This window comes from Aptenodytes patagonicus, chromosome 11 (assembly GCF_965638725.1).
Source record: "Aptenodytes patagonicus chromosome 11, bAptPat1.pri.cur, whole genome shotgun sequence".
Lineage (NCBI taxonomy): Eukaryota > Metazoa > Chordata > Aves > Sphenisciformes > Spheniscidae > Aptenodytes > Aptenodytes patagonicus.
In genome coordinates, this window is record NC_134959.1 from 17,919,585 (window position 1) to 17,944,094 (window position 24,510).

General features: G+C 41.9%; 1 protein-coding gene and 1 long non-coding RNA gene across 3 annotated transcripts in view; one reads left to right on the forward strand and one right to left on the reverse strand.

Moving 5' to 3' along the window:
• TOX3 (TOX high mobility group box family member 3) overlaps nucleotides 1–18,394 on the reverse strand; it is a 78,538-nt gene extending 60,144 nt beyond the window's left edge. For both annotated transcript variants that reach the window (XM_076349293.1, XM_076349292.1), the window contains exon 1: nucleotides 18,293–18,394. In XM_076349293.1, coding sequence (XP_076205408.1) covers nucleotides 18,293–18,394 — 102 coding nt within the window. The remainder of the gene's footprint in view (nucleotides 1–18,292) is intronic.
• A 153-nt stretch (nucleotides 18,395–18,547) lies between these two features.
• Nucleotides 18,548–24,506, forward strand: LOC143165684 (uncharacterized). Its single transcript, XR_012996297.1, has 3 exons — nucleotides 18,548–18,603; nucleotides 22,065–22,098; nucleotides 22,731–24,506. It is a non-coding gene; the product is annotated as an uncharacterized LOC143165684 (long non-coding RNA).
• Nucleotides 24,507–24,510: the final 4 nt, after the last annotated feature.

Sequence of the window (24,510 nt, forward strand, 5' to 3'; positions counted from 1 at the left end):
GTTCCCTAAGACTTCTGTGACTAATGTCTCTAAAGCTGGAAAAGCTAATTATTTCTGATTAATAAATTGATGCAATTATAAAATACTTCAATAAGAATAAAAAAGCTGCTTTGAAATGTACTAAGATATAAAAGTGGTGATAGTTTCTTTTCAACCTACTACTCCTTTCAATGTTTGGAGTAGATCTCAATGGCAGTGAAATCTTTGGTTTTGGAAGACGATCGAGTTCTTTTCAATTTTAGTGTTTGGGTCGTGTGTGTCCCCCCCCACCCAAATCAATTTGATTCGGCTACTCTCTTGTAGTAATGATCTGAATCACTGCCGTGATGATTCTCACACTTCCTATTCTCAGATTGCACTAAACAGTCAATGCTTAATTTATTACAATACAGATGGTGATTAGGGGGAGGGGTTTGGACATGGACATGTGACATTTCAAAGGGCTTCATCTTCATAACTATAATATCCATCCTCTGAAAATCAGATACTTTTCTAGTGTCTTAAATGTAGAATCCAAAATACCCTACTGCATGCAAACATTTTAGGTACCATTACATACCACGAAGATTTAGGTTGGAACTAGGACTTTTAAAAGTATCAAATTATTCAATCTATGATTTTAAAGTTCACCATATTCCCCATTCCTCTCACACATGGGCACTTTAGCCTCCACGCAACCAGCAACTGGCATCAAACTAGAGAGGAAGAAGAAATGAAGAATGCAGCAATTAATACCTACTGAAGTTAAAAGCTTCCTTCAAGAAACACTCTTCCATGAATGTTGTGCACAACAAAGTTTTATCTTCTAGGAAAACTACTTCACATCTCCAAATTTCTGCTAAACTACTGTGATTTGTTTTTCTATGTGTCAAAAGTAACAGGGTTTATAGGAAACACTGGTGCTTGAACTGCCTTCCGCTGGATGAAATTTTCTAAAGAGTACTATAGAGAATGAAAATTGAATTATCATGTGACTATAATTCTGAAGAAAGAAAGAAAAAACTCTAAAACTTAATTATAGAAGCAACAGTCCAGTCACACATATAAAAAGCTAACAGGTACCAGTGACACATATTCCAGATTGGAGTTTGAAAGAAACAGTCTTTACACACTTATTTTCTACACTGTTAATCTGCCAAACCGAACTGATGGGCTCTAACTAGCAATCCCTTACAGCAAGATTACATGGAGCTAAACAAAAATCATTTCTTTTAGGATGTCATGAGTTAACGTGCAACTACAAAGGCAGCGGTATCCAGCCAGCTGTATTAAATCCATATGCTCTAGACAGGTCATAATTATCAGCTCACTCACACCAGTACGCACATGCACACCCTGCAGGACTGGGATTCCTGTCCTAGTTCTTCAACTTGAAAGCAAACTCTTCACCAACAGAGTTAAGCTAGCTATCCTGAATATGAAACAAGTGCTCGGTTCTCCCACTGCATGGACCCCCCGGGCAAAGGGTGAAACAGTGCCACTCTTCCAGATCCGTGTTTTTCTAAAACAGTACAGGGAGGATCAAATTAATCTTTGCTACCTATTCACCTTGTGCAATCATAGGATCATTCAGGTCGGAAGGACATCAGGAGATCTCTAATTCAACCTCTGCTCAAAGCACAGGCCACACTGAATTCAGGAACTGCTTGCTTGGGGCTTTTCTTCAGTCAGGTCATAAAAACCATCAAGGACAGAGACAACCCTTCTCGGCAACCTGTTCCAATACCCCGTTATCCTCAAAGTGATTTTTTTTCCCCCTTATATGCAGTCTGAACTTCTCGTTTCAACTTGCGCCTGTTGCCTCTCATCCTCCCACCGTGTACCCCGTGAAGAGCCTGGCTCCATCTCCTCACAGGTACTGGGGCAGCTGTCAAGTCCCCTGAAGCCTTCCCTTCTCCAGGCTGGACAAGTCACGCTCCCCGAGCCTCTGCTCTGCGTGTCAGGGACTGACCATCTTGCTGGCCCTCCATGAACTCGCTCCAGGTTGTTGATTTATGTCACTATCCACCAGGACCCACTGGTCCTTTCCAACAGATCTGCTACCCAGCCAGTCAGACCCCAGCCCGTATCTCTGAAACCAGTACACCGTAAAAAGTTTTTGATCCATTAGGCCAAGGATAAATGCACCGACATTGAGCTTCAGGGTTCTGTGATGCTAAAAGAGCCTCACAGATCTCCCAGCCCCTTTTTTAAAGTCCCCTTTGCAAGAAAAAGAAATAATTTTTCATTTTTTTTGTCCAGATACAACACTTAATTACTAATTTGATGCACGAGTATAAAAAAATAAAATCCTATTGTTAGTAATAAGCGGCTGAAGTAGGAAGGATCATTACTTTGGATAATTGAGGCTTTGAAGAAAACTTCTACATCAGCTATAGCCACTTGCTTCAAAATTTAACTCCAACAACAAATGAACCCACACTTCAAAAAAAGACAAAGCTAGAACCCTCTTTAAAAAATTGTATACTGGTTTTTAATCACACTTTAATGGCACAAAATTACATACCTGTCCCAGGACATATTAAGAAATAGCAGCAAAGAAACTTGACAGTAAGATTTTTGCACTCAAACTGCCTTATAACCAAGCAGCAAATCTTCACAGTACATTTCAGAGTTCAGTAATTCCCAGGAAATCATGCTGCAAATGCAAATAATCAGACCTCTAAAAATGAGGCTACTGGTGTCCAGAAAGAGCCATCAACGATTCTTAGAACCTCAGAACTAGCAGATATTTGCTACTTTTAAAATTTTTCTGGACTTCTGAAATTAATCTACAGATTTCTTGAGTCTGAGACTCAAAACCAGTTCAACAGAATCATCACTTCCAAAAACATCAACCTACCACGTTCAGTGCTGCAAATGAGAGGCTTTCAAAAAGATTTATGATTTACCAGGTCTTTGACTATTGTACCACACATTTGGGCCATCTCTTTTGTAAACAATAACTGAACTGATTCCACCCCAGTTGAAGAATTCTCAAGATACTGTTTGCTGACATACAACTGCTGCTCAGTTTTACCATTATTTAATGCAACTTTTCAAAGAAAATGAATTGGGGGAAGTTTCAATTTTATATACTCCAACCAGAAGACCATCTCAGGAAGTCACCAGATAATCTTTGTTTAAAATGAACACACGTCACCTACATTTTTCTATTATATAATAGGCCAGGAAAAGGAAATATACAAAAAACCCACAAAAAAACATAAGAGGAATTAGAAAGATATAATAATAATAATCAGAGGACAGTAGACATTTCCCTGTACAAGTAGGTAAGAAATTATGCTGTTATTTTTGTACACTGGACTAAAAACAGATACAAATGAACATCACAGGATAAAGCCTATTTCCTGGGAATGCTGCATTCTCAAAAACTTCTAATTTGCTTACAGAAAATTGATACAGGAGCTCTTTTAGAACTGAATTCCTTTTAAATTAATTTAATAAGTAAAGTTAAGCTAAGATAGAAGTATCCTTGCAACTCTAGCCAAAATATGTATTTCATCACTATGTCTGCAAGCACAAATACTCTATAAAATCATATAAGGAGTTGTATAAAATGCATCAATTTGCTACAAAATAGGATTATAAACTGGACTTTTCAAGGAAAGATTAAAAGAATGGAATTGTGCTGTACCTATGTACCTTTGATATTAACTAGTAATCCATAATTTAACTCTAATCCTTAATTTACTCTACTGTAATTCCACTTTTATCATATATATAAAAAACAACTGGTACTGTCAACAGTTTTGCTTAAAATTAAAAATGAAGACGCTATGTTCTACAGTGGCAGAAAATACCAACTGTATGAGGGAATCAGAGTTTTCCCTTTGCCACACAAACCAGTCAGGTCAGGCTATGAGTAATTAAGTGTCCAAACTTGGGGCGGAGGAGTAGATCTGCAAAGAACCACGTAGCTGTAGTAACTGCTCTTGCTAGGCTGGAATATTTACAACGGTGCTGGCAGATGGCACTTTTTACACAAACAAGACAACATACTCTGTCTTCATGGATTAAAGGCAAAATAAAGGTATCCACTATCATTTCCAATTTTTATGACCTCTAGAGAAGAGAAAGACTTACGTTGCTCATGAACACAAACAGACACTAAGACAGGCTGCAATTTTTGCAAGTGTTTCATATACCTCTCTGAAGGGCTGCTTAGTTCCACTGTCCAAATGCTTTTTGAAAACAAAGTTCTTATTCAGATCCCTGAGACCAGATTATTTTTAGAAACTTGGAACTGAGGCAGTTAACCAGTTAGCAGAGCACGGAGGTAAGGAAGCAGATAATTATCTGATGTGCACTGTCAAAACACCCACATCAAGACAAACCATCTAATAATTTGATACCACGCTTCTACAGACTGTCAAACTTCTACAAGATGCAGGTTTTTCCATCATCTCTTTCGGATACTTAAAGGCTTTTCCTTCCCCACCACCACCAAGGAAAAGCACGCCGTTTCTGAAGGAAGAACTAAGTAATCTCTCCACGTTCACAGATACTAGGTAACTCCCCAGCATCTACAAAACTCATTTATAATAGTTTTCCACCATGAAATTAGACTTCAGTCACAAATTTTCTTTACTAGCTGTTGTGCATAACTCCAAAGTTGCTGTTGAGTCTGTAAGTAACTACCACATCTATGGCTGCCTTGTCCAAATCAAAGACTCACTTGGGATCACAGAGTGCATAACAAAACTTCAATATCATATGTTTAGGAATGAAGCCTAAAAGAACCACGTTAAACAAGATTAAAAGTACAATCAACCCCATGGTCCCTGTTTCAGCCAACCACAGTATATGATATTTAGCATGAACTCAGAGCCTTAAAAGCGACTACTGCTCCTTTGTCCCCACGATTACAGGAAGGCTGCCTGGGCACCTCACTCCTCTGGAAGCAAAAGGCTCTCTTCTCATTCCCAGTCTAAGCTCATAGCCAGTGTTTATACAGCCACGCTTGTAATAACACTGTCTTCTCTCTCACCCTGCTGTTTCCAGTATTACTGTTAAAGCGTAGATACTTCAGGTCTCTTATGTCTTCTTTTCCTAAGAAAAATCAATTCTCCAACTGTAAGGTACTTATTTAAAAAAAAAAAAAAAAAACAACTTTGCTGCCAGACCTGCAATTTTACGTGTCAGTTCTTTCACACTTCAGAGATGAAGATTATCTAGACCTTTCCAACTTGAAGCAGCTGAATGTAGCATTTTGCTTCATTTTCGTTTGGTATCTAAACTGGAGAAAACATAGTAATGATTCATTTATTTAGTAAAAGTGCAGACAAAACCAACTGGAGACCATTTTTATGATTTCCAGCGAGGCAGATATGATGTTTCTGGTAAGGATGACAGGCCAGATAGAACTGGTGCTTTTCAGCAGCCAGAGTAACGCTTACCAACATTACAGCCTGTCCCCACGTAACATATTATCAGTAGTGATTCCTTTGTTTTGTCAGCAGGTACAAAGAATTGGCTTTATCCTTTTAGGAAATGAACGGTTCAGTGCCCAAGAAACTACTACTTCAAAATACATCCTCCAAGCTGAGTTTTTTCCAGCAAGTTTATGAAGCTCAATTCAAAAGCAGAAACATCTCTCTTCTTCAAAGAGGATACAGTCCTATGTGCAAGAGCAGGATTGCACCCATTTCTTTTGAATCCATAGAAGATTTTAGAAAGTAAGGATGAGAAAAAAAAAAAGTTGAGTATGTTTTAAATCAGTTCTTACATGAAGTTCAGTTTGTCTCATTGATTTTTTTTTTTTTTTTTTTTAAGATAAACATAAACCATCTTCACAGGGAAAACTTCAATAGTTGGGGTCAGTAAAGCAATTGGCCTTGCTCTAGCATACATACTGAGAATCATCATCTAAAATCTTGTATTTCTTATTTCTACATTCACAGATCCCTGGCAACTGGAGTTTTGGAAAAAGGCTGCAGATAGGAGCTCCTTCGCTTGGGTGCCATAAGCCAACCGAACGGAGAAGCAAAGATGAATCTGCCTCTTCCTTCTGATTAAATGAGAACCAAAGATCAGTTCTCCAAAACGTACAGGAAATCTTTAAATGTGACTAACATGTATTTTCACCCTCTTCTCCCCCCTCCCACTCAAAAAAAAAAAAAAAAAAAAAAGAAAAAAACCAACCCCAAACAAAAAACCAAACACCACCCAGAACTACAGGGAGTTTAGGAACTCAGGCAGACTGAAAATACTCGATCCCCAAATTGTAAATGTTCAGCAAGGTTCCCTAGCCACCATTCCCTCTTTTTTCATTAAGGGGTTTCACAGCCACTTCTCTATTCATTTTCTAAATTAACAAATGGCCATTTCCTTTGGCAACAGAGAATCTAATGACTGCTTCCTACCAAGGCAGTGTGGAAGATGAAGTAGAACAGTAAGACTCAACAAAATAAGAAATGGAAAAACTGTAGTTAAAAAGAAGTAGGAGATTGAAGATTTCTCACTGTCAAAATTCTGTGCCAGATTTGTGGTGCACTGCTTGTATTCACTGTAGCTGCAAGCTATCAGTCTGAGTTCATGATTCTGGAGGACCAGAATTGATTTTCCTCCATGGACATTGTTCCTTCTCTTTTACTTTCACACTTATTTTAACAGAAAAAGGTTACATCTGGGGGGCAGAGAGCAAGGTGTATGCTTGGTATCAGTTCTCACCCATGCAGAGAATAAATGAAACTCGCAAGATCTACAAATACTTTATATAGTCTAAAATTATATGGATAGCTACTATATTCTTATGTTTTCTAGACTTTATCCTTTAATACGCATTTTAAATACACATTGATGTAATGGTATTTTAACGGAGTTTATTATCATTTTTGAGTCACAGAAACACTGAGAATGAAGCATAACAACATAACGTTCACCTGCAGTTAGTCAGAATATGAATCAAGCTCTTTATCATCACTCTCTCATTTATGCCTCACGACGGAATAACCTTAAAAACTTTTACTTAGAAATAATTCTGCATAAACACACAAATAACATGGAATATGATGCAGCGAGCGCTATAGTGGAATTCAGTTAATTAGCAATCCAAAAGTTACAAGCAATGATAAGGAGCCCCATGATCTCCAAAGATGATGTACATATCCTGATGTATGTGTCCTGCATGGCAGCAACTAGCCTCTCCCCACCTTTTCCAAGCAGAAGAAGATTGTTACAACTGATGCAGACCAATACACATTGTCTGCGGTTTAAAAACGTGTGACTGTACAAGACTCACGTTTTTGATTCAACATTTATTAGTGACATGTATTACAAGTAACAGCTGCCAATTTTTCTTTACAAAAACCAACACAAAGCTCAAAAAAAGAACCTTTAATACATTATCAAGTGAAGAATCGGGATTCTTTTCTGATATGTAAACTCTCCGCCGGACCATTAACAAAAGGGCAAATTCTGAGACCTTCCTTGAAAAAACGCTATTTACTAGAGACAAGAATACAGGAAGATAGGCAGCATACTTACATGATATGTTATCGCCAGCAATATATTTGTGCCGATAGAAGTCAAAGCCAATCTTTGCCATCCTTACTCAAACACTTTCTAACACAGAAGACAGAAGAAGTCTGCTATCCTATCACAAGTTGTTTGCTGACTAAATTTAGAAAAACAGTTTGCTACTTAAACTGGGCAAGCTATAGTTGCAGATTGAGGCAAAATAAACATAGAAGCTCACAATACAATTTTATAGCTGTTTTTTGAGAAGAATTACAGGTAGAAGAGCAAGACTGATCTCTAAGCTGTACACTGGACACACCACAAATCTGTGTATGCAAAATACTGAAGTGTTATTAGTTTGCCTACTTGAGTAGGTATTTAATGAACAGAACTACTATGTTTTCCTTTCATATATTTGATTAATTTCTCCGAGTTATATTTAGCCCTAGATTACGCTGCCTGCCTTTCGCCTTGTTCAGTCAGAGGTGCACACCAACTGAAATTTTGTCCCAGTTGTGGGTGGCTCAAAGAATTTCAGGTTTTTGCTGCGTGCTATCAGCCAGCAAGTCCAAGCCAAAGCAGGCAGCAGAGCCAAGGGGACATGGGAAAGTTGCCCACAGAATGTGCTGATGCAGAGCACGCTCCAAGGGTCCTTCCTCTCACAGAAAAGGCACCCACAAAGCTGATTCCACAAAGGCAAAATCTCAGAAGTAAGTCATCATCTCCATGAGGCATGATGACTGGGAGAGCATGGGGTACTGAAACACTTCACTGAAGCCATTGATGCACATGTCTGATTCAAATATTACTTTTTAAAAAGACCAAGGTAAGACAACCATCAGAACCGAGAATGCACGTATGCACATGTCGTGGTTTAACCCCAGTTGGCAACCTGGTACCATGCAGCTGCTCGCTCACTCCCCCCCGGTGGGATAGGGAGAGAATTGGGAGAGTAAAAGTGAGAAAACTCGTGGGTTGAGATAAAGACAGTTTAATAATTGAAATAAAGTAAAATAATAATAATAATAGAATATACAAAGCAAGTGATGCACGATGGCACTGCTCACCACCCACCGACCGATGTGCAGCCAGTCCCCAGCAGCGGCCCCCCCGGCCAGCTTTCCCCCAGTTTATGTACTGAGCATGACGTCCCATGGTGTGGAATGTCCCTTTGGCCAGTTGGGGTCAGCTGTCCCGGCTGTGCCCCCTCCCAGCTTCTTGTGCACCTCCAGCCTTCTCAGTCGGCAGAGCACGGGAAGCTGAAAAGTCCTTGACTAGTGTAAGCACTGCTCAGCAACAACTAAACCATCGGTGTGTTATCAACATTATTCTCATCCTAAATCCAGAACACAGCACTGTACCAGCTACTAGGAAGAAAATTAACTCTGTCCCAGCCAAAACCAGGCTTGTCAAATCCTTGAAACAATTACATATTTTCAACAAGCCATACAATACCCTATGCACCTTACAAACATCATCCAAGATCCCAGCGCAAAGCTATTATGTTAAAAAATGCTTAGACAAAGGTACAAGAATAAAACAAAGGCGGCTTTCCTTACCAGCACTTCTGCTACGTCATAAGCAACAGGTAGATTTCTATCATGGAAGCAATGATGCAAGCCACCGTTTAGGAAGCCAGGCTGACTTGTATGACATAACGTCTGATTTACCACTCCACATGTGCTCCTTGGGTCTCAGCTGCACCACCACGGGAGCATAAAGATAACTTTAAGTAGGTTTTAAAAATGTCAGAAGGAAAGGACAGCAAAAGCATCTGTTAAATCCCTTTAATAATATCTTGCACTTGTAAATTATTTGGCAGGACAAAATAAATTGATACAAATTACTTCATTTTATTATTTGAAATACAGTTACTGGATACTCTCAGAAAACCACAAACAGAAAGTCACATAGCTATAAATATATTATTTACTTTAATGATTACTTTGTAGTGCAAATCTAAATTAAGCTCTCATGTTTGCACCTCACAATGTATTTACATTTCTAATATGTCCAGTGTACAGTCTTGAGATCAGTCTTGTTTTTACTTACAGTTCTGCTGTGAAAAAGAGCAGAAAATGCATTGTAAAACTCTGTTTATTTTGCCACGCGTATAGAGTAGCTTTTTTTTTTTTTTAATGTCAGGTTAATGTATTTCAAACCATATCAAGAAAAACAATAGGAGAAGAAAGAACCGTGTTGGGTTGTGGTAGGAAACCACAACTATCAAGTTTTTCACTAGAACAAATCAATACCATGATATCCCCATATTTACATGGCCGCCTATTGTTATCATCATTTCATCCACACGCTTACCAAGAACCCACAAAAGTAACAGCATTAACCTACAAAAGCAAACAGAATAACTATTTTCCCATGCCTAATCAAATTCTTATTTAAGAAAGCAAATTGCTTAAAAAAATTGCTAATCCTCTATCAGTAAAACAGTTTACTGACAAAAGTACAGTTTAACAAAAGCACTTATTAACAAAGTAATACTGAAATACAGTGTCCTAAACCATCCAAAAGCCAACTGTATAAGCCATATGACTATAAAGAGAGTAACATAAAAAAAGCAGCAGATAAATATGATCTGCTCTGAAAATAAGCTACTCCACTATGCAGCAATTGGGTTTTGCATGGTTTTAACGCCATTTTTCATATCAAAATTAGACAGTTAATCAATATTGAGAGACAGTTAATCAATATTGAGGTGTTTAAATATGTCCTGAACCTACAAACCTTTATATAATTCAGTGACTTTAAATACAGGACTTGTCCCATTGGGATAGAAAGGGTGATTCATACAGCTCAGGTCGTTTCCATGTGTGGGTTCCTTGCAAAAACAAACAAACAACAAAAAAAACCCACCACCAAAACAAACAAAAAACCAACCCCAAAACTTTATTAATTTGCATAGCTAAAACTATTTAGTTTTTAGATCCCTATCTAATTTATCTCATATTAACTGTTTATAGAATTACAATGTAAACTATATCCACTTTGAGTGCTAAACAGAGAAGAGTTTCTCCTGAAAAATTTTCTTAAGAAAACCAAACGGAGAGATGACGACAGCTTGCTCCAAGTGACCAAAAATATCTGCCTGTAGACTTCATTTTCCACAAATCCCACCTATGTAATTTTACATATTTGCAACCTTTTGTTAGGTTGCCCAGTTGATCAGAACTCTTCAGAATATTAAACATAGAGAAAAGAAAATCCAAATGCAAATGCACCTGTTCAAGCAATATTCCGCTTTAACGTAATGATTTTACATAATCGTCAATCACATACTTTGTAAAGCAGATGAGGCAAGTGAGGAGATACCCATGCTGTTGCCTCTGCAGCTCTCACCTCAGCCAGTAGCAGATAAAGTCATGCCAACAACAACCAAAAAAATAATTAAAAAAAACAACCAGATCCCTTACTTCAGAGGTTGCCAGTCCAAATCCTGGCATTTCATCCCAACACACCCTTCATTTTTAACTTCACTATGTCACAACCCACTCTTTTCCATGAGATTTAGTCTTAGCTCTCACAAGTCTTTGGCCAGGAATGATAACAGATGGTCATAGTGATCTGGACAGTATGAAGGTCTGTAACTTTAAAACAGCAAAAATAAAATGTTGAACTGATAACAATTTCTCCCATGAAATGCCAAGGGCAGGCCTGATTTAATGCCCATATAAGTAAGTGAAAAATGCCCACACTGAATCAGTCTGCAATGAGCATAAACAAAGCTGAGATACAAGTGCCGGGGGGGGGGGGGGGGGGGGGGGGAAGTAGATTTCTATCCTTTTTTTTTTTAAATTAAGCTTAAAGGAATATTAAGGGATACTTTCAACTTGCAGTTTTTGAGAACGGACTGCTTTTCTTTTCCCTCTTGATACTTATACAGGGCTTTTCAACAAAACGCGGGCTGCTGGGCAAACTGGCCATGCAGGAGTAAACAGAGAACATTGGTGCCAGTAGCTGGCACACGAACTATACAAACTGAAAACTAGATGAAAACCGTTTGTTTAAAACATTTTTCATTTTCAATAATAAACTAATATTGTCTAGTTTTAGTAGCACACCTTTTCCAACAGAATTGAGTCTGCAGCACTGGTCAATCATCTCTCCAGCACTCTGCTCATAAAACTCAGTTACTTTTAATGTGATGAAAATAGTATTTTCAGCCTGTCTGACCATTACTATGAAGTGTCTGAAAAAGTTCATGAAAACATCTGTTCGGATATCCGAGGTACCTGTGGCAGAAGCAGTTGTCTAACAACAGTCTCCTCTTTTGGTTTTGCTAGTTCAGCAGCCCTGTAATGACTGTATTTTTCAATATATTGTTTCAGGTACAAACGGAGAGAATACATTCAAAACAGAATTTGGATCGGTTTGACAGGTGCTAACATGCAGTGGAAAAGATATGAAATAGAAATCTTCTTACAAAAATAAATAATGAATAACGCGGCAGCAAGCGTGATCTCATCAAAGCCTTCATCTGAACGGAGCATAGTGGCAAAGACCAGAAGGCTCTTGTGTGACATTGTTATCTAAAGCCCTGATTAGATTTTCACCTCAGAGTTCTCAATTTTGGTAGCAATCATCGCAAAGATACTATGGTGACTGGCACTCTATAAATACATCACACAGACAGGTAGCAGTATAGAAGACAGCTATCAGATAAGAGTTTGAAGCATTTGAAAATTCAACCCTGCCATTAGGTCTGTATAACAGTACTCAATTTTACAGCAGTAGAAATGTGATTACAGATAAAAAGGTAGGATTATTGCTGTACAAATTCTTCTCCTCTTAAATTAGATTATCATCATTCAATAGCATTAGTTAGGGTTTTAGGGAGTGTCAAAATTCAACAAATATATAGGCATGTATTAACTGTAAATTTAATAAAAGCCTGCAGCACAACCCAAAGGTCATGGTTTGATTGGCCTCGCTTTGCCAGACACTGCATAAACTGCAACAAATGAGTCACACAACTTAGAGTCAACGCAAGCTACTCTCAAGTATCTGCCAAAGAACATAAGCTGTTATTTCCTGTGTTTCTATTTTAGATTTTATTAGAAATTCATAATAATTCATTACAGGGTTAGGCTGGACTCGGTACCTCTGCATGAAGTACAACGTTTGATGCAGGCGATGCTACGGGAATGAGGCTCTTGTCCTCTCAGTGGATTCAGTCCATTTTCCCTCACTCTAGAGCCAGACCTGTGAGCGGGTGTCCACATCCATGGCACGCACACATCAGAGTTGCGATTACCAATTACCATCATTTTAAAACCCACCTACTAGTCATTTCCACACATACCATAAGTACTCCAGATTACCTCTAAGCATTAAACTCAAACCCTTCAAATATTACTGTAATTATTACAAGTATCTTACTGATACAATTGTAACCCATTGTAATGAAAACATCTAAAAAATATGTTCAAAAATCGACTTCTACTAAGTATACTTTTTATACAACCAACTCCTTATGTCTTGATAACAAACGGTACATTCAGTATAGGAGCTGCATTATTTGAGCAACAGAAAAATTGTACACCGCACAATCCAATTAGTATCACCATTATACACGCTCACTCTGAGCGACCTAGGTTCTTGCACAGTTGCTGCCTTTGGCATACAGGGGTTTCATTTCACAGCCAGCTCTTCAAGTACGTCACGAAACCTGTGGGGTGATTGCTCCTGACAAACAGCATAATGCAAGCCGTGGCGATGATACAAATTATAATTTGTATTCTTGCGGACATACTCATCTGATCATGGCACTTCCTCTTCCAAGCACTGGGAATCACATATCCAACATTTTTAGTGCTGGATTGGACAGCCAAATATTTTGGGAACTTTTCTTGCTCCCCAGCAGTAGTTGCCCGCATAGTCCTGAGGTTTTGAGACATCAGAGGCAGGGGAGGGCTGTTCTGGGAAAGAAGCAGTTCGGCACACTTGCCACGTGTGCCCGAAGATCAATGGGAAATACTGAAGATGAATCGGCATTCACCGAGTTGATACTGCAACAGGAAGTTCCCAGTCCCTTACTTAAAGTGTCTCCAGCAAGACCCCCATTTCTGTGTCTGCTTATGCATCTCTACCCTCTACTTTGTGGAGCTCCTTGGTGCTTTCTGGCACTCTCCCATCACCTGGGGCCACCTTTGTCATGGTCAGACAGCACGCATCAGCTTCCAGTCACCAGAGACTACCCCATCTGCATCAGAGCAGAGCCCAGATGTAAACTAGCGTATACGCAGGGCAGATGATGAGTGAGCACAGAGCTTTCTATCTTAACAGCATACATGCACCCATTGTTTCTCACCATCTGCTATATGAAAGAAAAACCTATGCATATATAGCCACACTGAATTTGCAAGAGGAGTAATTTTCAATCGTTTGCATAACTGTAATCCATTTTTTCCTAACAACACACGCTAATAGGAATGACTTACAGCCCTGGTTTAGCATGCTGCTAAACCACTGCTGTCTTCACTTTACCTCTGGAAGAACAAGATAACCTTCCTGAGCTTCCTTTGTAAAATGCAAAATATTTCAGCCAAAAACATCAAGCTCTGACATTCACATATGTATGCTAGTGCCTAAATGAAGGTATGTATGTTTGAAATTTGTATCCTTCAAGGACAATCTGCGTAGAAGAGATAAACATTATAAAATGTAGACAGCTAAATAATGAAGTAAGGATTCTGGAATTTAATATAATGATAACTCAAGCACTGAGCTGTACGTGTTTAGGTTTTGGAGTTTTCTTTTCTCTTTTCCAAATTGCATTATAAGAATTATGGTTCCCATAACAAAAAAATGTGTTTGCTACGATGAATAGTAGTAGTTCCCTAAATATTTTTAGTACATGTAATTTACTCAATAAGTGAAAAAGTTTGTTTAGAAAAAACTACTCAACTATAGTGAATGTCCAAAATCATTCTCCACCTGCAGAACCATAAAAGGGCTTAAAACAGAAGCAGAATGTTTTACAACAGCTGGTCTCTCTCATCTTTCTGTAATTTTTATAGCTATTTTTGGTGAATTTTTTTTAGTACACCACAGCAGGACTCTTCTAGAAACAGGCAGACAATGATTGCACTCATGCAATTCCATGAAGCAGAGGTGGATCGCTGTTATCCTGAACCACCACCAGCCAGACACATGCAGGGTCAAGTTATGTACTCTCACACCAGCACTGAAAACTTATCAAATATGGCCCTGATCCAGCAAAGCACTTAAGCACATGCTTTACTTTAAACATGTAAGTAATCCTATTAGAGCAAATGAGATTCAGGATAAACCACTGGACTGAATCTCAGAATACCTTGGTTGTGGCCCTGATTATGTCAGTGACCAACTGCGTAACCTTGGACAAACCACCGTATTTCTGTGTCTTTATTTCCTCTTTTGCCCTTTACGTGTGTTTACCATGTTGCACACCATCTCAACAAAAATAATCCCATTCTGCAATCTTCTAGAAACTGCTGTACTACAAATAATGGCAGGGATACTGATGTACTGCAGTCCCTTTTCAAATGCCTGTCGTATACTCAAAACTAATGCTCACCCAAAAAAAAACCCAAGACGACATCCCTTACCCTTAGGTCTACTTAGCCAGTATTGACAACCAATTCTGAAAGCACGACATTGCTCTGAAAAAGCAATTGTGGAGAAGGAATCCAACTGAAGGGTACCTGCAGGTACGGGCCAGGCCAGCTCCCAAGCCCGTGTGGTTACAAGCCCAGGACTCAGGCTGCAATTCCCCTCCCGCTGCTAGTCCCTTGCTCACAGGGCAACGTGGGATCCCGAGCCCTGCCTGGGGATTCATGGGTCAGCCTGCCGCGCTTCTGCCAGTGCTGTACCCACAGAAGGGAAGGAAACCTGTACAGTCCTGGGAAAACCTGCTTAAATCATGCAGGTGGAAGACCGCATTGTCACGCAGGGTGCAATGCATTTACACTAAAAGGCTTTACGTTCAGTATTTTTAGGCATTGCCATACAAGATACAGTTTTCCACAGGTAGGCCATATGCCACCAACTCTGCCTTAATGATCCTGAGTATATTTTCACATAAATAATTCTGCTTTTGCACGTATATACAACCACGCAATGTGTTTACCCTTGCCATCGCACTTCCTGCTTCCCGGCAGTTGTCACAGGCAATGTCACTGTCACAAGGAGAATATGGATTCAGCTCCTAACAATGAAGCAGGCACGGATGAGTGGGCAGGATACTCAAATGAGTTTCAGAAAGACTTGAAGTGAAATACTGTCCTCAGTGAAATCAATAACAGTTCTCCCATTTACTTCAGCAGAGTAAATATTTCAACTCTTTTTTTCTATGCCTTCTGGTCATCTCAGTGCCTAACAGAGCAATTATTTATTTTCCTTAGGAACACAAGGAAAAGGACGGAACGGATAGAAAGCGAGGGAGGGAGGAAAGGTTTCAAAATAAAGGTACTCTTTTTCCAGAATAATTAAAAAAAAAAACAAAAACACCAAACTTACAATGATTCCTGTATAAACAATGCAGAAAATGAGATTAGATTAACACAGTTAAGACCCTCCTTTCTAGAAACTCATTCAGAAATTCCTCTTCTGTCCTTGAAACACCTGTACGCCACGTTGCTGCTTCCCAGCTGAGCCAAAGAAGAGCTCACAGCACGAGCAACACAGCTTCACGTATGTCAGTCTGCTCTGGATCAGGCCTTTTGCATACAAAGATATCTATTATAAGACACACACATCACGAGCCGTACTCTGTTAATTAAAATATTTTCTGCTGCAGATTGGAAGCCTGGCCTACAAGATACTTGCCAAAATTATGTTCAGGAGCACAGCAACTGAAAAGCGTTTTTGAATAGGTCAAAAGTTAGTTACTTTTGACTTTTTCTGAATGTGTGCTCTGTTCTCATTGTATGATGAAGGGAAATACAGTCAAAAGGTTATATATAACTGTGCATTTGCAGCAACTTAATGGACGCAATGAACTACTGGTTTTCAGAAGCCATTCAAGATTTTGGATGTTAAAAAAAAAAAAAAGAACCTGTACAGTAACCTGTAACAGAGCCTGAAAAAATGCATACCGTGCATAACACAATAAAGTTACTGAATAAGTGAAATTTACAGTAAGCATACTGTCTGTCAGTAAGTGTTGCAAGTTTCCAAAATTAGTTGGCGTATCAGACAACAGCGAACATTTACTAGGCATTTTAGAGCTCTTGAAGTCCTTAGCAGCAGTCAAAGTTAAGGTTGACGTTTCATCTTTAATTCATGCTCCTGTGTCTTTCTATATTAACTACTAACAAAGCAGCACGCTAATAGCCTCAGCAGAGAGAGCATGCGCAAGGCAGGGGCTGTGCACGCTCCACGGGAACGCTGGTCTGCATCTCCAGTGGAAGTAGGTCTGTGCCTTTCGAGAAGGGAGGCAGCCACCAAGTCAGTACTGCCAAACTTGAACATCGCAGCAGCTGAGATGGAGATTATCGTAAAAAGCAACAGAAAAGTACGCTCGTGAGATCTATTTAGAAGCGATTTCTCCAGGAGAAAGTTTTCGTCAGCTACTGAACCTCCTCATTTGAGCCCGCATTATTTCTCCCTCTTAAAGTGATCTTTGTAGTTCATCGAACTTTATCTACCCGTTTGGAAAGGATTCTAAAAAAAACAGGTTTTAACATAAGTTTAGACTTTGTGCAGCACCCTTCTTTTCCCCAGCATCTCATACAGTGCCTCACAAAAGGCCCCAGAGGTTGGACAAACATAGCACCAGGAAAAACACAGTGTGAAAGGGATCTTTATGTGCATGTGTGAGGGCCCAGTGCTAATAGCTCAATGTGCTATTGACACATCACAGTGCAAACAGCTAAGTCTTTTTCAAAATAGCATGAGTCACAGTGTCATTCTTAACTTTGCCTTTCCCAGATTTGGGTGATTTGTGAAACAAATCATCCCCGTATTATTAAAACATATTTTTGTAAATGAAGGTAGCCACCGGGAAATGACTATCGCTTCTGATCGCAGCGTTTGCTCCATAAACTACACACGCCGCAGAGAAGGTGCGAATAGATAGAAGTGGTACTGCAACTTCTCTGACAATCCTCGTCAGATCAAAACGTTTGTTATCTTCCCGTGCTAGCAGCTGATGCACTTTTAGATAATCCTCCTGTTTGGTATAATCCTTCAGTTAGAGACTGGCCATAATAGAGCCGGAATCATCCGAAAGAGCAGAGCAGAGCAGAGCAGAGGGAGGTGCCCCTTCCCCTCCCTCGCAGGGACGCCCGAGCTCCATCAGGGCTCTGCCCGACCCGCCGGGGGAGCCGCAGCGGCTCCAGCCCGGGGAAAAGTTCAGCGAGTCCCGGCCCGCCCCGCGAACGGCTGCGCGCCCGGGAAAGCCGCCTTTTGTTCCCTGGCCGCGGGGGAGAGGGACTGGCGCCCCGAAGTTACTCGCGGGTCTGCCTAGGTTTCGGACCGAACTGAATCGCCCGAGCGCCGGGCCGAGGCAGCGGCCGGCTGCGGCCTGGCGGGCGGGTCTCCCCGGGGCGAGCCCCGCCGCGGCCGCCGGCAGGAGGAGGGAGGCGGCGCGGGGCGCCCGGCCCGGCTGCTCCCAGCCCGGCTGCTCCCGGCCCGGCGGACGCTCGCCGCCTCCAACTTTCCGGGGACGGGCGTCCCGCGGCCCCGCAGGGACCCGCGGGGGTACCCCGCCGCCTCGGGCTTTCGGGCGTCCCCCAGCCCCGAGCCTCCCCGCGCCGACGGAGCCCGAACTCCGGCTCTCGGGGAACCGGCCCGGGCAGCAGCACGAGGAATTAATACACGCGGGGATAATCACCTTGTTGTAGTTGTAGTAACCCAGACACTGGGCAAAGTCCAGGTTGGAGGGGTCTCCGGGAAGCGAGCTGCCCGCCGCAGCCGGGTAAAATCTTACATCCATGCCGGTGCTTTGGTCCAAGAAGTGCACTTGGAGAAACCGCCGGGAGGTTTAATAGATCCACCTTCAGGTGCCTTCCCCGGGGCTGGGGCGCGGGCAAACCGCCGAGGGACCGGAGCTGCGGAGCGCCGAGCCTTCCCGAGGAGCGGGGACGAACGAGGGCCGGGAGGCGGCGGGGGACAGCGAGGGAAAGAGGCGGCGGAAAAGTGCAGGTAAACACGGAGGAGAGGAGCGGAGCGGAGCGGAGGAGAGGAGAGGTGGGCGGCGGAGCCCAGGTGGGTGCCCGTCCGCCTCGACGGGAGGAGGGGAGGGAAGGAGGGAGGGCAGGAGGGAGGGCTGTTGTTTTTTAAAAGCTCAGTGCCAAGCCACGGGCTTTGCCTCCGCATTCAGGAGCAGCTGCTGTACACAAAGGAGCCACGCGCCCGGCGCGGACGGACGGACCGACCGCCGCTGCCCGCCGCAGCCTGCCCGCGCCGCCGACAAAGGCGGGGGGGCCGTCACCGCCGCCCGCCCGCGGGGCCGGGGGGAGCAGGGCACTGCGATGTCAGAGCCGCCCCGCGGCTGCCGGGGAGGGGGCAGCCGCCCCGGAGTTGGTGCAACAGGGCTGCGCCGGCCGGGGCGGGCTGAGCAGCGCGGGGCGAAGTGCCGAAAGAGCCGGCGCCGCGCTGGCACCGCTCCCCGGGAGGAGCGACCGCGGCCCGCGCCCCTCCCCGCCCCGCCGCCGCCCCTCCCGCCGCCCGCCCGCTGCCGCCCCCGGCGGCCGGTGCGGGGGCCGCGCCGCCGCTCGCCCGGCCGGGCCGGGATCGGGGCCGGGAGCGGCAGCCGGCCCTTCCCATGGCTGTCCTCTGTCCCGGCAGGTTCTAGGTGAGTAACTTTCACCGCTTCCACCAGTCTTCTGCGGCTGGGGTTTTTTTTTTGGTAATGCACTTTATTGATGGACACCGCTGCCTCGCTGCCTGAGGTTGGTAGCAGAAGAAAGGCGATTTTTCTAACGCACTGTCAAGAGTGGGACTTTCAAATGCAATAGCCTGCCCCACGGAAACCTTCTTGAACTCTCAAAGCCACTGGATGCTGATTCAAATCAATCCACTAATAATGCAGATTTGTTTAGTCAGTCATACGCGCTGTACCCCTGTATCTGCTACCCCGCGTGGAGCTTTCCTGACCCGAAACCTTGCTCCAGAACTTTTGGAGGAAACACTAAAGCAGTGCAAAGGCCGTTTAACCTCATGACTTGTGCCCTGCAGACAAGGTGTGAGGAAGAAGGAGGTTGAAAATGTGCCCTCGACTCAAGGCTTCTGTGACAGGGAGGGAATTGCCCTTCAGGTCTAGGGCTGAGTCCTGTGCAGTTGTAACACAACTGGAAATACACCCCAGACTGTCTTTACTCCATTTGGTTGCACAATAGCAATGACAACACAAGTATACAAGGTTTAGCTGTACAACACCAGCAAGACCTTCTCTAAAGGTCTGTGCACCTCTGCTGTGGCTGCTGAGGACAGATAGCCTGGGCCTATGCCACAGTCCCAATTCTGACTGAAGCCTGCGCCTCGGGGGCTTAATGCCTCATACTTCATGTCCAGGTGTGATTTTGCACTGCCTAGATAGATTGGGAGCAAACCGTAAAACAGTCAACAGCTACAACATGTAGAAAGGGAACATCTTCCTAACTCCATTCCTAGAAATCTTACTTTCAATATTTATGGTGGCACAAGTAGCTCCTGCTGGCACAGGAGACACCAAATCACCCTTATTCAGGGTATTGATCCTGAAGTGTCACAGTCACAGTTTGAAGCAAAGAAAGATCTCTAAAGTGACGTTTTGCACTAAGAGCAGAATTAAACATAGCACAGATATACATCAGTATTTATATGGAGTATTTAGAATTTAACTTTCTAGAAAAAATGTATATGAACTGGTAAATGCCTCAGTAGAAAACAGGCATATTCCGTCAAATACTTAATTCAATTTCATAGTCATTGTGTCAACCATTTTTAGCCAAAGGGAAAAAACTGCAAAATCTACTCTGTTGCTAGAAGGGAAAATGGTTGAGGAACACACAGCGCGGTGTTCACACAGGCATACCCCATACCTGTGGCAAAAATTATTTATGCTCCTGAGAGAAACAAATTGTTCAGAAATAAAAAGACATTGAATCCGTTTCAGAATGCAACATTGCATTAGAGCATTCCTCCAAAGCAGTGACGGAAACGTGGTAGTGCGTAGGCACAGCAAACTCATTTCAGCATTTCAACTGAGGTTAATAAAGTACCCGCTTTGTTTTATTCACTGGGCGACAAACATTTCTGTAAGCCCAAGTGTAAAAGTTAGAATAAGCAGATTCTCAGGCATAGGAACAGATCAATGGCACCAAGTTCTGAGGTGCTCTGCTATATAAATACGGGTATTTCCAGACTGCCTTGCGCTGGTTCTCTACACTTCTAACGAAATCTGAAAGCATATTCCCATGGAATTCAGAGGGAAATTGCTTCAGCGAGGAATGAACGGCAAACGATCCAAGTTTAGGGTTTGGCCCCGTTGTCATATTGAAAGGAGCCTCTGAAAGGCTGCAGACCTAGACAGTACACAGCTTCTGGGCAGTGCACGGCCTACGAAGCACTTCGGCTGCTGCACAATTCCTGGCGAGGGGCGGTGCGGCTGCCCGACCGGGCACACCCCAGGCTGACCAGCCCGACTCATCTCTCCTGTCCCGCGGCCTCGGCAGCGGCCTCCGCTCCAGAGCCAGAAACAGGAGCCTGCGGAGCGGGAGGTGGCAGGCGGGAAGCACACAAGGTGCTGTGGTGAGCGGGCAGCTACCGCCTCTGGGTTAGAAGTCTTAAATTCGGAAGAGAAGCAAATAATGGTGATGTAAACAATGACAATTTTTAGTACTCTGATGGAATATACTGTTTCCAACACAGTTTCTTCTGAAAATAAAAGAACAGGCACAATAGGAAAACCCCAAAATATTCCATCTTGATGTCACGGGCACAGGAAGTTAATATAAAATTGAAATGGAATAAGTCAGAATTAAAAAAAAAAAATTAAATTCCAGCTAGGCAAAACACTTATCCGCAAAATATTATTTGGTGAAAAGTTTTTAAATACTGTCTATTTATACAATTATAAAACTAAAATATAGCAATTTGGTGATATTTCCAACCAAAAAAAATCCAGTTCCTGACTGTAATCTAGCTTTGGTACCTCTACCAAGTGCCCAAATTAAGTCTTTTGCAGAACTGGTAAGACTGCAGTGAAATTAATGAGGGATTAAAAGAAAAACAGAAGAGAAACTGGGATATATATGCTAATTCATTTTTCTTTTTAAACAAAATATTAGGTTTTATGTGATATTGTGCCAGAGAGAATTTTACAAACTAAAAAATTAAGCAAGTGTGTGTTTTCCTTTCTCGATACCTCTTCAATGTAGTTTATAACTTGAGTAATCTCTGCTACACTTTAAATCCATATACATGATGTCAAATCTGTTAATAACAATGTATTTATCTCAGGAGTACATTAAAGATGGAATATGAGCCAAAGTATTTATATCTTTCTATACATATCGCTTGAAAAGGATTCCAACAAATTCTCTCAAGCTATTCTCTTTAAGGTCCTTCAGTAAAACTATGGCTTTGGAATTCTACTTTTAATTATTTTTTTTTTCTTTCAGAGCAGTTGGAAGTATGAAGTATTTGCAATTTTGAGTAAGTATTCCCTTCTTTTCTGCCAGTTTAATAAAAGTTAGCATCTACCTACAGCAAGTGGAGTACGCCAGTAGTTTCCCTGGTCCTGGGTAGCCTCGATTTCGAAGAAACTTTTTGAAAAGCACTGTTCCATAAAGATTTGAATGCATGCCTAGCGATGCCAACAATTATGATTCAGGCAGTAACACACAAACTGTGACTTTGTTCCATCTTCAGCTATACTTTCTTCTGACTCATCATCACAATTCAATTTTAAAAGCCATTAAGAACACTCAAACTGCTTTTCTGATGTAAGAGCAGAAATTGTATTGGAATGAATCAGTCATATACAAACTTGCAAGTGTGCATGCACAAATTCTCACTGCGGCCCAGAAACCTTTCAGCTTCTACAGGGAGGTACTAACGTTCCAGGCCTAGCTGATTCCCCCACAAGCCTGGCGAGTCCTTTTCTTTGTACCAGGACATAGCAAGGGAATGCGTTTAATGGTTACGGCTTATTTGCTTTATCTTTAACTGGTATCCTTGCAGCCTCTGCAAACTACTTTGCAAACCCTGTGTCGGTCTCCCAGTCTGCGACATGGATGCAGTACCAGAGGCTCAGTAACATTTTCTCTCTTTTTACTCTCCGGAAGCCAAAGGCACTGGGAGGAGATTTGCTCCAACAAACAGCAGAGTCGGGAAGAAACCTCAGAGATCAGAGCAGACACACCAGCTCCCTAACATCCAAACGTTCAGAGAGCCAGCCAAGTCTTCCACAAGTACTGCAACTCAACCCCCATGTCTCTGGCACGACAGTCCCCTCACTGGCACAGACGACAAACGTGAGGGGGGACAGGAAAATGAGGAATAAGGAAAGAAGGGGTGGAATGAGCCAAGGCTGGACTGAGACTCTTTGCTCCAGTTGCACAATGCAGAATCAACGTTAAAAAAGACCTGACATTCATTTTCACAGTGCACTGTTCGCTGTTGGCTCCTGTAGGAACTGGGAGGAACAAGAGGAGATGGGAGAATACAATGTCCCCGATGTCGCCTGTTAAGGAACAGCGTCTTAGCCCCTTCACCCCAGAGCACATGTGGAAGATGAAAGGACATGAAACAAAAAGGATGGAATACAGGAGGAGAAGAGGAAGACAGAGCGCCAACCAGGTCTGGTTTAGAAAATAATCTAAAGCCGCCTAGAATCAATAGGAAGTCCCTTTAATTGATTGCAATGGGCTTTGAATTAGAGCTATATTCTACTTATCAAGTACAGCTGCTGAGAATCAATAATATTTTGACTTACCCCTCAAAGCAACAACCACACTGGTAACTTTTGGCTAAGAGAAAGTACAGTTAACAGCATATTAATTCATTAGAGTTTATCTCACTGAAGTCCCCTTCTCATCAGATTGTAGAGTCAGCTGGCATTTGTAAGTGATCATGCAGGCATGGATATCCTATATAAATGAGGCAGTAAAGAAAAAACTTTTGTTCTTAGCATTAATTCAGATCAAACATTCATTGATAACTACATTTCTCAGCAAGTATCTCAAGCAGAGATCAATAAACACTTATTAGTCACTGACCATGTTTCCTGCAGTAAAGGAGGGAATGTCAGCCAGCAGATGGGAGCAGCCAAGTAATCGGGGGAGCTGGAGTCTAGTGCTTGTCTGCCAGATGATCATTTACCTTCTCTTTGTCTCAGTTGCTGCATCTAGAAGACTATAGATCAAAGGATTTTTTTTTTTTAAAAAGTATTTTTAATAGTCATTCCTTAAAAATACAAATCATTATTTCAAAATACAAGTATGGAGTGTTGCAGGAAAAAAAAAAAATCACAACTGAAAGTTTTTGGTTTGTGAAAATTCTATTTCTTTCAGGCCCAAGTCATGAGATGCATTACTTTGTGAAACTGGGAAAAACAAAATTATTAAACTTTTCAAACATTTACATGTGCCTGCTTTGATTTTCTATGGATTGCTGAAGTCTCTTCTCTTACCTGAAGTATTTTACCACCTCAACTCACATACGACAATTTTAACCATATTCTAGCAGAAAAACAAATATCTGAGTTGTCAGCAGAGCAGAGACAACCACTAATACTGTTGAACTATGGTACAGCAAAAAGGTTTCTGCCGCTTTAAAGAAAGTATTCCACAACCCTCCAAAATAACCTGTGTGTAATGGACAATATAGGATTACTTTTTGGCAGAGTGAATATCCCGTTGCTCTTGACTGCAGTGTTACAGTATCCTGACATACTAGTATACAGTTAGTGTGAGATAAAGACCACGTTGAAAAACAAACTGATTGCAGTACTGAAAACAGAAAAGGAACTGTCCAGTAATATAAAAATTAACTTCTTTAAGAGAACAATGACTGGAACAGTGTTGTTTCTAGATTAGCATTAAAGAATAAAAGCTTTAACTGAAA